This window comes from Chamaea fasciata, unplaced genomic scaffold (genome assembly GCF_029207755.1).
Source record: "Chamaea fasciata isolate MVZ Bird 193981 ecotype frontalis unplaced genomic scaffold, bChaFas1.0.hap1 SCAF_18, whole genome shotgun sequence".
NCBI classification, from domain to species: Eukaryota; Metazoa; Chordata; class Aves; order Passeriformes; family Sylviidae; genus Chamaea; species Chamaea fasciata.
In genome coordinates this window covers 5871122-5885187 of record NW_027094103.1, presented here as the reverse complement: position 1 = coordinate 5885187, position 14066 = coordinate 5871122, and the positions used below count along the sequence as shown (strand labels likewise).

The 14066-nt window shown below is 43.7% G+C and overlaps 1 protein-coding gene across 1 annotated transcript; it reads right to left on the bottom strand.

Moving 5' to 3' along the window:
• Positions 1-814: 814 nt before the first annotated feature.
• On the bottom strand, positions 815-11959 carry TOP3B (DNA topoisomerase III beta). Its single transcript, XM_066199775.1, has 17 exons — positions 11695-11959; positions 10871-11002; positions 10544-10650; positions 10039-10113; positions 8906-9102; positions 8113-8269; positions 7229-7342; positions 6233-6323; positions 5804-5958; positions 5524-5629; positions 4971-5117; positions 4411-4584; positions 3458-3586; positions 3119-3268; positions 2623-2723; positions 2177-2378; positions 815-1332 (listed from the first exon to the last, which is right to left on the bottom strand). Exons 1-17 carry the CDS (start codon positions 11762-11764, stop codon positions 851-853), a joined length of 2589 nt encoding a protein of 862 aa, XP_066055872.1. The 5' UTR covers positions 11765-11959; the 3' UTR covers positions 815-850.
• Between the last annotated feature and the right edge of the window lie 2107 nt (positions 11960-14066).

The following is a 14066-nucleotide window of genomic DNA, read 5'->3' as shown; positions in this document are numbered from 1 at the left end:
ATTTTGCAATGCGGCGCCCAGTGCTGCAGTGGTTAGATACAGCTCCACACAAAAGCATGAGGACACCCCTCCTTTTGACAGCAAAACTAACCAACACTGGAATGACAATTCAGGGAACAGACAGGACAAATGTATTTTGTCAGATATGATCTGTGTGACCACAGAGGAAGAAACTAGCATGGATACTCAGTCTTCCAGCAGCAGGAGGAGGTCTTATTTAACTGGGGCCCATTGACTATGAGATACCAACTTGTCTGGACAGACCATAATTTGGGAATTATCAAGGCAGATACTGCCCTTCACATTTATAATTTCCATTTTGTATGTCTGTTGGCATTGTTCATTTATGCAGCAGAATGACAGACTTGAAGCAGTACTCTTGCTATTGCAGATGTAAGTTAAAAAATCTGACAGCTACTAATCATTTCTTATTTTTGAAGATTCAAAGTCAGATGAAGCAACTCTCATGCCACACTTAAAGACTATGGCAGCATAACACTGATCTTAATCAGTTCTTATATTCCTGGCACTTGCATTGCTGACAAAGGCCCCAGAAATGTCAGAAGAGACAAACTCCATTTCCTTTCTATTAGCCACAGTTAAGAGTCCAAGTAGACTTCTTAAGTCTCTCAACTGTTTGTGAGCTCTAATTGTATCAATGAATCACAATTAAAACCTTAAAGGCTTACTCAGTTACTGACAGATGATCCAGGTTAGTTTGTTTTGGGAGCATCCTAAGGTGTTTAACTGTTCTAAGAACAGGAAAGCAGTGAAACATCAAAGATGCTTAAAAACGAACTCAAAGAGAAACCCATTTTTATAAGAAGTTTATTTCTCTGTTGTGTGGCCATTATACAAAGTAAGCAGCCAGAGCTGCCATTTTGTCCTTGGGTTTCTTTGGGTTGAGTCTTCCTCCAGGTCTCCGGCCTTTGCCCCTTCCCCGCCCTTGCCTCTTCCCTTGTCCCCCCCGGTGCATGGGGTGCCTCATGGCCGCATGTTTCAGCTCCACCAGGTCCTGAAACACGGGGTCACAGAACACACAGCCCGAGTGCTGGGTCTCATCGCCAGGCAGGGGAGACTTGGCTTTGTTAAAATCCACGTCCACCAGCGCCGCCTCACACAGGTCGCACGTCTCGGGCGACACGCGCACCTTGTGGGCGTTCTCGAAGAAGTGCACGATCACGTTGCATTTGTTGCAGGCCATCTTCCACTTGGGCCCCGACGTCGAGTCCAGCACCAGCACCCCGTTCTCACACTCCACGCACTGCCCAATTCCAAGCATGCTAAGGGAATGCTGGCACGTGGGGTGGGTGCACTCATTACAGCCCATGCCTGGGGAAGAGGAGTGAAACCATACCACCCTTTATCTCACTGCTCACACTACCCAGCTTGAAGGGAGTGAGACACAAGCCAGAGACACTTCAGTACACTGCAGATTTTCTAAATCACTAAGGAATGGAACTGCTCCCAAAATGGCAACTTCCCTCTTCAGTTTAAGAATAATCCCCTGCTGAAAAATTTTTCTATAATGGTGTTCAGAATTGCCATATACTGCCACTGTACAGTACAGGCACTTTAGACAGATTAGTGATGAAAACTCATTATATTCTCAATTAAATGTATGGCTCCTGCTTATCTGTTATTTTATACTTGAACCACTCACTGTTAGTCCAAGATATTTTTAATTAAAAGATGGTAATAAAAAGATGCAAAAAAAGCTTCAGTGCACTACTTTAAGTAAGTTTCAGTCCCACAGTTAACTAAACTAACTGCAACTTCTACTTCTTGTATCCTTCAACAGCTTTTGACACACCATTTATCTCCATCAAAACATCCCTGAGACCTGGTCTTTGTTTATACTCCTACCCAAACCCACTCAAATTTGCAAGGCATCCGTATCTTGGTGTCCTTCAATGCATGTTGAGTGTTGTGAAGGTCACCTACCATGCATACCAGTAAATTATTTTCTTCTTCTATGAAAAAAAAATCAAAAATCTGTTCACTAATAAATTTTGGTCAGTAAGTTTAATGTGAATTTTAGGTATCTAGAGTCTAATTTGAACAGCACTTTATACTAAGCAACACTGATTTTAAAACTCCTAAAAGGCCCACTGTATAGACTGTACCTAATCTATTTCAAGCAAGGATGAGACCTGCATGTTTGCAGAACTCCTACCTTTTTTCATGTCCCTGAAGGGAGGATGGTTGTAACAGTATGGACACAGTGGATAGCTCTTTCCTCTGGATCCAGATGACCACAGCACCAGCTCAAAGTCATCCAAGGGACAACGCAACTCCTTGTAGAGTTTAATGGTACCGTTCTGGGGGAGACTGTAGGTGTCATCACAGTGAGAGCAGTGCAGGCGACTGGGCTTGGCCTGCAAACAGAACACAAATCTCCTGAGCAACTGCGGGGTCAACAGAGTTTAAAACTTGTGGTAAATCCAGCTGGAGCTGCTCTCTGGTTTGTTCCCCAAGGCAAAACCCGATCAGCCTTTTTTTAGAAAGGCACTCTCAAATGTGATGACCACATTTGAACCCAAGTTCGATAATAGAAAAGAAGTTTATACTCAATGCCCCCCAGCAAGTGAAATTCAAATTCCAAGAATGAGGTAAACTGACCTGGATATACTTCATGAAACGATGGCATTTACCACAGCGGGAAAGGGGTTTGCCTGTGGCAGCCAAGGGTGAAAAGGACACTTCCATCAGCTCATCCATACCTGCAAAAGGAATAATCACACTTATGTTAAAATTCTAGTTCTTAAGAGGAAACTTTGCACAAAATCATCTATAGTATTTTACTCACAATGTTCTTCCTTGTCTACAAAGACAAATACATATGATTTTGCACTGAGCACACACAAACACACTGGTTCAGCTGATCTCAAGTTTTCAAAAACTCACCACTGCACAGGCACAAAATAAACTTGAAGTAGAGTTTTGGAGACATGATTCAGTCCATCTCCCTTTGGAGAGCAAATTAATTTGACTGGAAACTTCCAGTCCTGGCACAACATTTCAGAAAGCCTAAACCTCTGAAAGGAGCCTAATATATAAGTATTTTCTATGCAACAACTAAGTAATTGTAGGGAACTTCACATGTAGAAAGTTTTACCTGCAATAGAATCCACAAAATAGTGAAATTTCCTTTTGAAAATGTCAAGGGTGTGCTCCAGGACCTGATGATAATTTGCTTTACCCACAGCTATTAAGTTGAGTTGCTTCTCTACAGCACTGCGGATTGTAGGAAGAACCAATTCTGCATCTAACAGGAAACCAGAGACAGCAGCAATGAAAGGTCAGAAAATGGAGGTAGGAAACCATTCATACATAAACTGACATCAAAATGTGCATTATTTAAGACAGAAATGTTACTTACACATTGACATCAGCCTTTGATATAGTAAAGGGAAAGGAAGGTGAGAGGATGGAAAGGGAAGAGCATTTAACTGACCTATTTTGTAATACCCATGAACCAGAACAATGCCAAGGTTTGTAGGCTTTAGTCTTCGACCACTCTCCACTGTGACATAGTTCCGCTGGCAAATGTTGTTAATGTGGACTGGAATACTGGCATCGGTTCCTGCCACAAAAAGGAAAACCATTTATCCACCCTGAACAAAGTAGAGTTTTCATCAAATGACTGACTTCCGGCTTCTCTGGTTTAATGTCAAATTACAGGGCTCCTAAGACTGCTTAAATTCAGATACCTTCTTACTGTTACCCAACTTCCAGTGCACAACTTCTCTCTCTCTAGTAACTCTGATGTTCCTTTGCAATTCTGATAGGTCTGAAACATACGGTTTAACCTTAATCCTTCCATCTCTTCCAAGAAATTACTCTTGGGAAGACATCTGTTCTACACAGTTATGTACTCTGGAAAAACACAGTAGAGTAAGAGACTGCGTTTGCTCTGATGGGGCAAATTCATGAAAATACATTAAAAGAAACAAGTCAGATTGATAAAGGAAAGTAGAATTGTGGTAAATTGTACAATGAGATACAGAAGGATTACTGAAGAGAGTAAGCTAAAGCAAGCTGTAAAGACAAAAATCATTCCTAAGAATAGTGAGGTGCTTCCTTCCACACATCAGCTCTTTCTGACAGAGAAGTGACAGGGATGTGTTATGAAAGGATACTGCTTTGGCCAGAAACATTTGGCCAGAAACCAGAAACTACTAAAAATAAGGATAAGAAAGGGGAAGGAACGTGGGGGAAGAAACAATCTACCATCTGCTGAGGGGGGCTACAGGCGTGGTGGTTTGAAGGGGAAGAGATGAACACTGCACATATCCAAACGAATACTGAGAGCTCATTACTGACAGAGACAGTGCAGAGGAGTGACTCAGACTCTTTGCACTCTTGGTGGATGTACTGCAGAACAATGTAAGTTAAGCAAGATCCTACCAATGCCATGCTTTTCCATCAGAGTGATCAGTTCTGCTTCTGTCAGGTAATCAGGAGGGCTGGTTTGCTTTTCCAGCAGCTTTATTTCACCAATTGGAAAAAGATCTCCTTTCTCACAGTGGGGAAGGCTCTCTTCTAATGGGATGCTGTGCCACGGCATAATTTCTGTGAACCCTGGAGGTAAAGAAACAAACAACTTGCCCGTTTACCATAAAAGTCTCAGTAGTGTTGCCACATTCTTTTTACCGAGGCCCAAGAAAAAGCTTCTGCCTTTGTGTAATTTATCCCCCAAAAGGCATTTTCTGTTTGTAAAAAAAGTGAAGTCTTCACACTGGCAAATGTGGCATTAAATCTTTGAGACTGCTACATGAAAAATAACGCTTTTTCTATCATAATGGAAGTCCGAAAATTAGGACAAGATTTGGTCTCTGGTTTTGAGAGCTCAAAAAAGTCTTCATAATCGCACTTGTCCCCAGAGCTTCCCTTTTATATCCATCCAGTGTATTAATGGAAAAAAAAATATTAATCTGCAGCTAACAGTTACTCCTGATTTGTCTTACCTGGTGAAGTTACCACCTTTCCAACACAGGTAAATCTTTCAGGGCCAATACTGAAGGAAATGGTGGTTTGCAGGTACTTGCAGTCAGCACTGACAGTGGCAATGAAGTGCCGAGTTATGTACTCGTACAGTCGCCACCCATCTCCACCTGGGGAGAAACAACACCTCAGCCATAAAATATAATCAATTTTCAGTACTTGGAAGCTAGTAATCTGGGACAAATTTCTACTAGAAATGTAGGCATTAAGTTGTTTTGTTTTTCTTGGCAGTACTATAGTCCCAAGGATCAATTGCTGAAGCACCTTTGAACTTCACTGTCACCAAAAGTTTCAGAGAGGATCAAGTTTGCTCTCTCTTCAATTCTTGCCTTTCAAATAATTTTATTTTCTGTTGAAACTCAGTGATTTTGAAACTGGCACTTTCAATTCTTCAATTGTTGCCTTTCAAATAATTTTATTTTCTGTTGAAACTCAGTGATTTTGAAACTGGCACCTTACACCTCAAAGGACTGATTTCCTCACACAGTGTCCCGACAGTACTGAATTTGCCAGTACCTAATTCTGCTTCTGTTGCAGCTCTCATTGGGGTGATGGGAGGATGGTCTCCCGCATCATGGCCTTTCCTTGGACGATTGATGCCTTCTGATAGCAATGATTTTACCTGGGTGAAGAAAGAACTGGCTTACTCAGATCAAATCTGTAACAATACAACATAAATACAAGAAACAAGGGATATTTAAACTTTCTGAAGGCCTATAGGTTATAATACACCAAGCAAGATCTAATCTAAAGCAGACTAGAGAATGAGAGTACAGCTTTTACTTAATATACTCACAGTTTCTGCCCAGTAAGGATTATTGGCTTGTTGTCTCAAACATCCTTTCAGGTCAAAGTTTTCTGGATAATGGGTAGTTTCTGTTCGAGGGTAGCTGATATAACCCTGCGTGTAAAGACGCTCTGCTATTTGCATGGCATGTTGGGGACCCATTCCTGAGAGGGGACAGGAGAAAACAAAAATCATATACACATCCCTGCGATTAAGGTTTGCTGCATCTGGATGTACCCCTTAACCAAGTATTTAAATAAATTATGGTTTATCCTTTCTGTAAGACTTCTGTCACCTTGATCTTGCCAAACATTTCACTTTTGACAAGCAGCTTTCTAAATTTGATCCTTTGCCCAAAATGATGTATTATTTGTTTTGTTTGAGAGGCCAAAATATTTTGCTTTAAAACAGTGTGAAGATCTGAACTTTTGTACCTACCTAAAGCAGCACTGGCCACCCGGAGCATTTCTACTGTGTTCAGAGCCAGTGGTCTCTGCTTCACCTTCTCTTTTTTGCTCACAGATTCTACCTAGAAAACAGCATTTTCACAGTAGAAGTTCTAACATTTGGTAGATGCATAATTTTAATCATGTCTATAAATATGTATCATACCTACCATTGTCTATTCTTATCACATCTGCTTTGTTCTCTTAAAACAGTAACCACCGATATATTTTTACTTTAGAAAATCTGACTGGAGATAATTTTATCAAGTTCTAAAATTAAAGTCTGAAAGTCCCTTTGTGCCAGGACTAGATCAGATCTATAACTAACTGGGAACACAGCAAGGCAGCTTATTGCTGTCATTACTTCCCACTTACCTCAGCAGCACCTACTTTCAGTGCTACAGGGATTTAGTGCTCATTCCAAGCAACAGTCCTAACTATAAGAATGCAGATTTTTAAAAGCTTCAAGCAGTCTTTGAACCTTGATGTCTATAAGCACTTAAATCCAAACACACTGTCAAACAAGTATCGAACAGAGCAGAGTTATAAGTTAATTGGCTATAAAGACTGTACCATACACATGATTAAATATTTAACTGCAGGAATATTGCCCTACACATAATTAAATTCCGATCTATTCAACGTCTCATGGGAAATAAGAGGTCTGCTTGGAGACATCTGAACAGTATTTCCTAGCAGGTTTAGTAATGAAGAGTTCCTATCTTGAGTGATGAGCATTTCCAAAGTCAGTATTAAGAAGAGGCTTCTGCTGAGATGACCACATCAGCACAGTACAATCAACAGTAAAAAAATCTCTTGCCTTTTATTCTCATTTACACAAAGCTGAATGAAGTAAAAAGCAAAATACAGATATTCTACACTTTTTAACAAAAACAACCAAAAGCCTCAATATGCAGCAAATGAAATATTAAATTGTATTTCCTTGATATGAAATATGGATCTACTGGCACTTGGTAAATATTCTCACCTTAGCTTCTTTTGCCATCTTTGTTATATTCAGGAACATTTGAGCAACCTCACGATCAAACACCCTCACTCTGTCCCAATCCAAAGTGAGAGAACTTTCCTTCTCAGGGTTCACCTATTGGACCAAAAAAAAATTAATTAATTCCCACCACCTCTAGTCCTAGAAGTGTGAGAATGCATATTCCCAACAAGAGTCCAGCAAGCAAATCCTAGGACAGGATTTGTTAGGACAAATTTAGGACAAACCCACACCAAACACCAGTGCTCAAACATGCAGTTGTGCTCTTTTTGGGGGGGCTTTTGAAAGGATTTTTTTTTACTTTTAAAATACAAAAATGGCAACTTTTTACCAATAAGAAAACCCTGATTTGCTTAAAAAATCCTTGTGATCACAAGCCATAAAACCCTGTTGGTTTGCTCTCAGAGCTTGGACAGCAGCGAGGCTGTAAAACTACTCCAAGCTGCCAAAGTACTCTGAGGACTCAATGGCCAATTAACACAATGAGCATTTTATTTGCTTTAAAATTCCAGTACTCAGCAATGCCAATGTTTGTTGGCAGGCTAATTAATTCCTGGATTCAAATTAACAACAGTCAGTCCAAGGACCCCAGGGAACAAAAGAGAACCATTTAAGTAGTCTTTTTGGCTGAATCTAAGCTTAGATGATTAGCACTGAAGAATTCTTATAAGCAGCAGACAATAAGCACTTTAATACAAAACTGACATCCTGGAATCTGTTCTTGAGAGTGGTGACACACATGTGAACAGAATGAGAACACATGAGTAAACTATAGGCATTGTGAATTCTTGTCAGCAGCTACGAATTTATGAATGAACAAAATACAAATGCATTTCTTTTGTGAAAACGGGTACTGTAAAACTTACTTTAGCTTGCAACACCCAGTAAGTCTCAGGCTTAAATGACTGGATTTTGTCATGCCTCTCAACACAGAATCCAAGTGTTGGGGTCTGACATGGCCCAAAGGAGATGAGGGAGCTGTCTAAATTTCCATATTTACCCTGAAAATATTTAGTCTGGAACCTAAGAGAAAGCAGGGGGGGAAAAAACAAATGAGAAATGTATACATTAATATCCTCATTCCCATGAAAAGCAGAAGTTTTCGTTATCATATGTGCACAAAATATGAGTAATCTATAAAATCATTCAGTCATTAAGAGAAAAGGATTCTGAGAAACACCACCTCTTACAGCTAAATAAGACAGAATCGTTTTGCCTCACAAGGAGCTGGGAGGGGACACAGCCAGGACAGCTGATCCCAGCTGACCAAAGGGATATTCCAGATCATGTGACACCATGCTCAGCATATAAAGCTGAGGGAATAAGGAGGAAGGGGGGGAACACTTGGGGTGGTGGTATTTGTTTTCCCAAGTAAACATAAAGTCTGATAGAGCCCAGCCTTCCTAGGCATGGCTGAACACCTGCCTGCCCCTGGGAAGCAGTGAATTAATTCGTTATTTTGCTCTGCTTGTGTGTGCAGCTTTTGTTTGCCTATTAAACTGTCTTTATCTCAAGGCCGCGAGTTTTCTACCCATCCCACTTCTCCCCAGGGCTGGGGAGGCAGCGAGTGGCTGTGTGGGGCTTGGCTGGGGTTAAACCTCGAGGCCACAGAGCCATTCCTGAACCTTTCACAAAAGCATCTGCAGCCTGTGCTGTCACCTCGTGAAGGCACAGCCAATCCTCAGATCCAGCTCCTGGCGAGCATCCACGGACAGAGCCTCGTTGCGGTTGGGCTCTCCCAAGTGATTCATGGCATTGCAGATGTCTGTGTCGGTGATGGAGCTGAATTTAGCTCTGTAAATTGTCCTCTCCGTGCCACGGGGTTTGTTCATGACAGGAACAACGGCATCAAGAACCTAAGGAAAATCAGAAGCGCAGTTAAGGAGGATTTGAAAGATAAAGGCTTTCTCTCTAAAGATAAAAACAACACTTCCCATGAAATACTTGTTTCTGTGTGACTGCTTTTTTAATTCAGCAAGATGTCATGCCAATACATGAACTGATAAGGCAGAGCAGTATTTACCCATTCGCTCAAAAGCATCCGAAGAATTAACAAAACTGAAGGATTTATTTACTATATAGCAACTGCTGGGAGCAAATCAGTATTTTTGGCTAAGGGCAAAGACATTCACCAGTGCAGCTGCAGCACCTTTTGGTGAACACATACCAGTGTCTATCTGGGTTTATTCTACTCATTGCTAATGCACAAGCAATGAATAATACAGGGGTATGTAAAGAACTTAAAACATTTACTTGATGTAACATGTTTCTTTAAACTAAAGAAAATCCCCAAACAAATACTCTTCATGTAGACTTCTTGGGAATAGGATGTTAAAAAAAAATCTTAGCAAAGTTTTTGTTTTATGCTTTTTATTTGCAGAAGCCAAATTTCTGCAGTAAGCCTACACTTACAAGCAGTTTTTGTGCTCTAAAGTGCCTAATTGCTTAATAAAAAAAAAAAAAGATAACAGAGATTAAGTTTTATAAGGACATAAAAATAACTACTCCAGCTGTGGAATACAAACCAATTCTTGAAGCACTGGAATGTTCTAACATTTAAGAGGCCTGGCTGTTTATCTGAGATGAGCAACACCTCTGAAATTTATTGATACTCTTTAACTGACATCTTACAGAGTTCAAAGCCATGTGAGTTTTTCCACCAAGGCCCTCTATGCCTTTAAAACTTTATTCAACTTTAGTTTGAATTTTACTGTATACTCATAAAACAATGTATTGATAGTCTTGTCAGACATATATTATGGTATTGTGAGTCTTAAAAATGGAAACCTTACTTCAAAACAGATGTTTTCTCCTTCCTTATCGCAATCCAACCACAAGACAATACAATCACAGCCTCTTCCCTCCACCTGTGAGAAAAAAAATGAGCACAGTTCTTCATCAGCTCAAAAAAACACCTCCCCCTCCCTACCTGTATATTTCTTGCTCTAGTTTCAGCAGGGTGTGTGAAATGTGAACAGTAACCAACACAGACTCATTTTAAAGACGGCATTTGCAAGCTGTGCCTTGCACTTGCTATTAAAGCCAAACTTGTATCCAATGCTCCAGTTCTGAGAAGTGGGACATCAATTGTCAAAAAAAAAAAAAACTCAGAAGGCAATGGCAAAAGTGAATTTAACAAAGATTTCAGACAGTATAAGAGCCAGCAAAAACAAAATATTATTTATACTATGTTAATAAAATAGATCTAGCTGTGACAAAAAAGCTGCTCCCTGGAAGAATTCTTATTTAGGAACATAGAAAATGATAACTCTAAATATTACTCATAAGAAAGAATACCTGTAAAAACTTCACCATGGTCAGTTTGGGATTAGCTTCTTTTTTTTCTGTGGGAGCTTTACTAAAAAGTTCTGCTGGATCCACTTTGTCCCAGCTGTTATATTTTCCTGAAAAGAAAAAGTATATTAAGTGGACTTCTGAAGGAATATTTATAAAACAAACAGCTTTCCTTTGCAAAACACTCGGCTTTCAAAATTTGTATGGAAAATTTTCTACCCTAGCACATATTGCTTTACTGTATACCAAGGGACCTCTAAGGTTTTTTCTGAAGGACCTGGCAGCTCTACAAGCCCTATTAGTTAAAACATCTGATGAGCAGGGAAATACCTATGAAATCCAAAGTCATGACGTGACCACACACCGATGTCATCTTGAAGTGGGCACTCTGTCCTACGAAGGACCCGGTGTACTCGTGCACAGAGCACGCACCGTTGAGCCCCTTGCGAGAGGACATGTTCCCTGTGAAAACAGGAGCACAAATATTAGTGAGGTGAAAAAAAACCAACCCAGCTATTGAAACAAATTATTTTGTGCGAAATTACATCCCCCTTTCCTTAGATCTTACAGCTAGGTCTTCCTGATCACAACATTCTACTCATTGATCAAACTTTTACTTCATTAAGTATCAATTCAGGGCTTTCCTAAAGTATATTTCCTTTTCAAATGAAACTACCCACTATCTCCACCAGCCTTCCCCTCCCACCATGAAACCTTACAAAAATACAGCTAGTTTTCTAGAACACACACTTATAATCAATTTATTTTCCAGATTTATGAAACTTTTACTTCAAAAACCTCAGAACAGCAACTTGCTACTTGATCGGCACTTTCCAGACCCTGTATGCTCTAAGGCACGCTAGAGCTACACAGAATATCAAAACCAGATTCCTTTATTCTTGGATAAAAAAGGCATTAGCCCATAAAAAGAGTCAGAAGGTGATGGGACATCCCTTTCTTTTATGAACCCGTCCGAAGCCACCGTTCCCAAGAGGCTCCGGCCCCGAGACAACCGAGCCGCTGCCCAGGGTGTTCGTCACCCCCACGGCACTGACAGCAACCCCGGCAGACGGCCCCCGGCAGCTCGCATCCATCCCCGCGCTCCGGCCGTGCCTGCCGAGCGCTCTCAGCGGCACCCGCCCCGCCTCCCCTACCTCTCGAGAGGATCTTGGCGATGGACTGCGCCAGGGACGGCTTCTCCGCCACCATGAGCACGGTCCTCATCTTCGGCCGCTGCGGCGCGGAGCCGCGGGGTCGGGCGGGCGGAGCCGGGGCGCGGCGCCTCCCGCGCCTGAGGGGACAGAGCGCCGCTCAGCGCGCCCGCTCCGGGCCGCGGCGGCCCCCGCGGCCGAGGGGCACGGCCGGGCCCGCTTCCACCCGAGTGCCAACCGCACAGCGCGGCCGCCGAGGAGCTGCCGCCCGCAGGGGAACCGCCACCCGCCCCGCTCCGCCCCGCCGGGCTCGGCCGCGCTCCGCGCCTCAGCGGGCGGCCATGGCCGCGTCACTGCCGGGTCACGGCGCCGGAAGGCGCGGGCGGCTCCACAGGGCTGCGGCGGCGCGGGCGGGCGCGGGACACACAGGCATACACACACACAGACACACGGACACACGGACATGGACACTGACATACACACACACGGACACACGGACATGGACACTGACATACACACACACAGACACGGACACACACACTGACATACACACACACACAGACACACGGACATGGACACTGGCATACACACACACGGACACACGGACACACACACTGACATACACACACACACGGACACACGGACACACACACTGACATACACACACACACGGACACACGGACACACACACTGACATACACACACACGGACACACGGACATGGACACTGACATGCACACACACGGACACACGGACATGGACACTGACATATACACACACACGGACACACGGACACACACACTGACATACACATACACACGGACACACGGACACACACACTGACATGCACACACACGGACACACGGACATGGACACTGACATGCACACACACGGACACACGGACACACACACTGACATACACACACACACGGACACACGGACATGGACACTGACATACACACACACAGACACACGGACATGGACACTGACATGCACACACACGGACACACGGACACACACACTGACATACACACACACGGACACACGGACATGGACACTGACATACACACACACAGACACACGGACATGGACACTGACATGCACACACACGGACACACGGACATAGACACTGACATACACACAGACACACGGACACACGGACATGGACACTGACATGCACACACACACGGACACACGGACATGGACACTGACATACACACACACGGACACACGGACATGAACACTGACATGCACACACACGGACACACGGACATAGACACTGACATACACACACAGACACACGTGCGGACACACGGACACACACACTGACATACACACAGACACACATGCGGACACAAACACTGACATGCGCACACACATAGACACGTGAGGACACACGGAGGCATACACAGACACACGTGGGGGCACACGGACACACACATGTATACACACACATACATACACATACAGACATATGTACGCGCACACATGGACACAGACATGCACGCTTATACACAGACACACAGATACACGTATTCACGGACATAGGCACATAGATATACATGCAGAGACACATACACACGCACACCCATGTGTGTGTATATATATTTATTTCTATTTATATTCACACGCGCTCACTCGCACACGCAGACCCCTCCCGGGGCTGGGGCCCGCCCGCTCCGGCGCCCCCTGGCGGCGCGATCCCCCCGCGCTCTGGGCGGCGGGGCCGGGCCGGGCCCGGGGCTGGGCGCGGCCACAGCTCGGGTCACACGCGGTGCCCGGCGCAGGGACATCGGCAGAACCCACCGCCGCCCCTTCCTTGCGAAGCCCGTGTACAAAGCTGTGCCGCGGGAAGCGCTGGTACCGTGCCGCACGGTGCACGGATACCCCCCTCCTTCATCCGCACGGGTACACAGAAGATGTATCGCCAAACTCCTCTAACAGAACACGCACACAAATTGTATCTGCTCTGTTCGAGTCACACGGACCTCAGCCTGTGCCCAGCCTCTCAGGTTCCAGTTTCGGTAGACTTGAAACACTACAAACAGTGTTGGGCAGTGACAGCATCTCCTTCAACCCAAATAAATTCGCCTTAGGAGTCTTAGGAGCAACTGGTTCCCTTGCACGCCAATGACATAATGGAAACAATATTGAATGATTCTTGAAAAAGTGCATTTTTTGCATATTAAATTTTAGTTGAACGTTGATGTCTTACTTAGGCAGACATGCAAAGAAGAGAAAAGACAGTGGAAAGAGAAGACTCAAGCCAGGCAGAAGCACATCCTCCCCTCATTCCACCTTTCCCCAGAGAGAAGGCAAGGGCTACCCCGGGGGTTTTGCCCCTGGGAGCTGCAGCTCCTTTCCCCAAGTCCTGGA

Bases quoted from the DNA above. Each gene is read 5' to 3' on its own strand.
- TOP3B (XM_066199775.1), bottom strand. From the start codon at position 11,764: ATGAGGACCGTGCTCATGGTGGCGGAGAAGCCGTCCCTGGCGCAGTCC. The intron at 10,651-10,870 runs GTATTTCCCTGC...TTTTCTTTTCAG, and splicing joins CATGACTTTGGATTTCATAG to GAAAATATAACAGCTGGGAC. The intron at 3,269-3,457 runs GTCAGTTAAATG...GTTTCCTGTTAG, and splicing joins TCATGGGTATTACAAAATAG to ATGCAGAATTGGTTCTTCCT.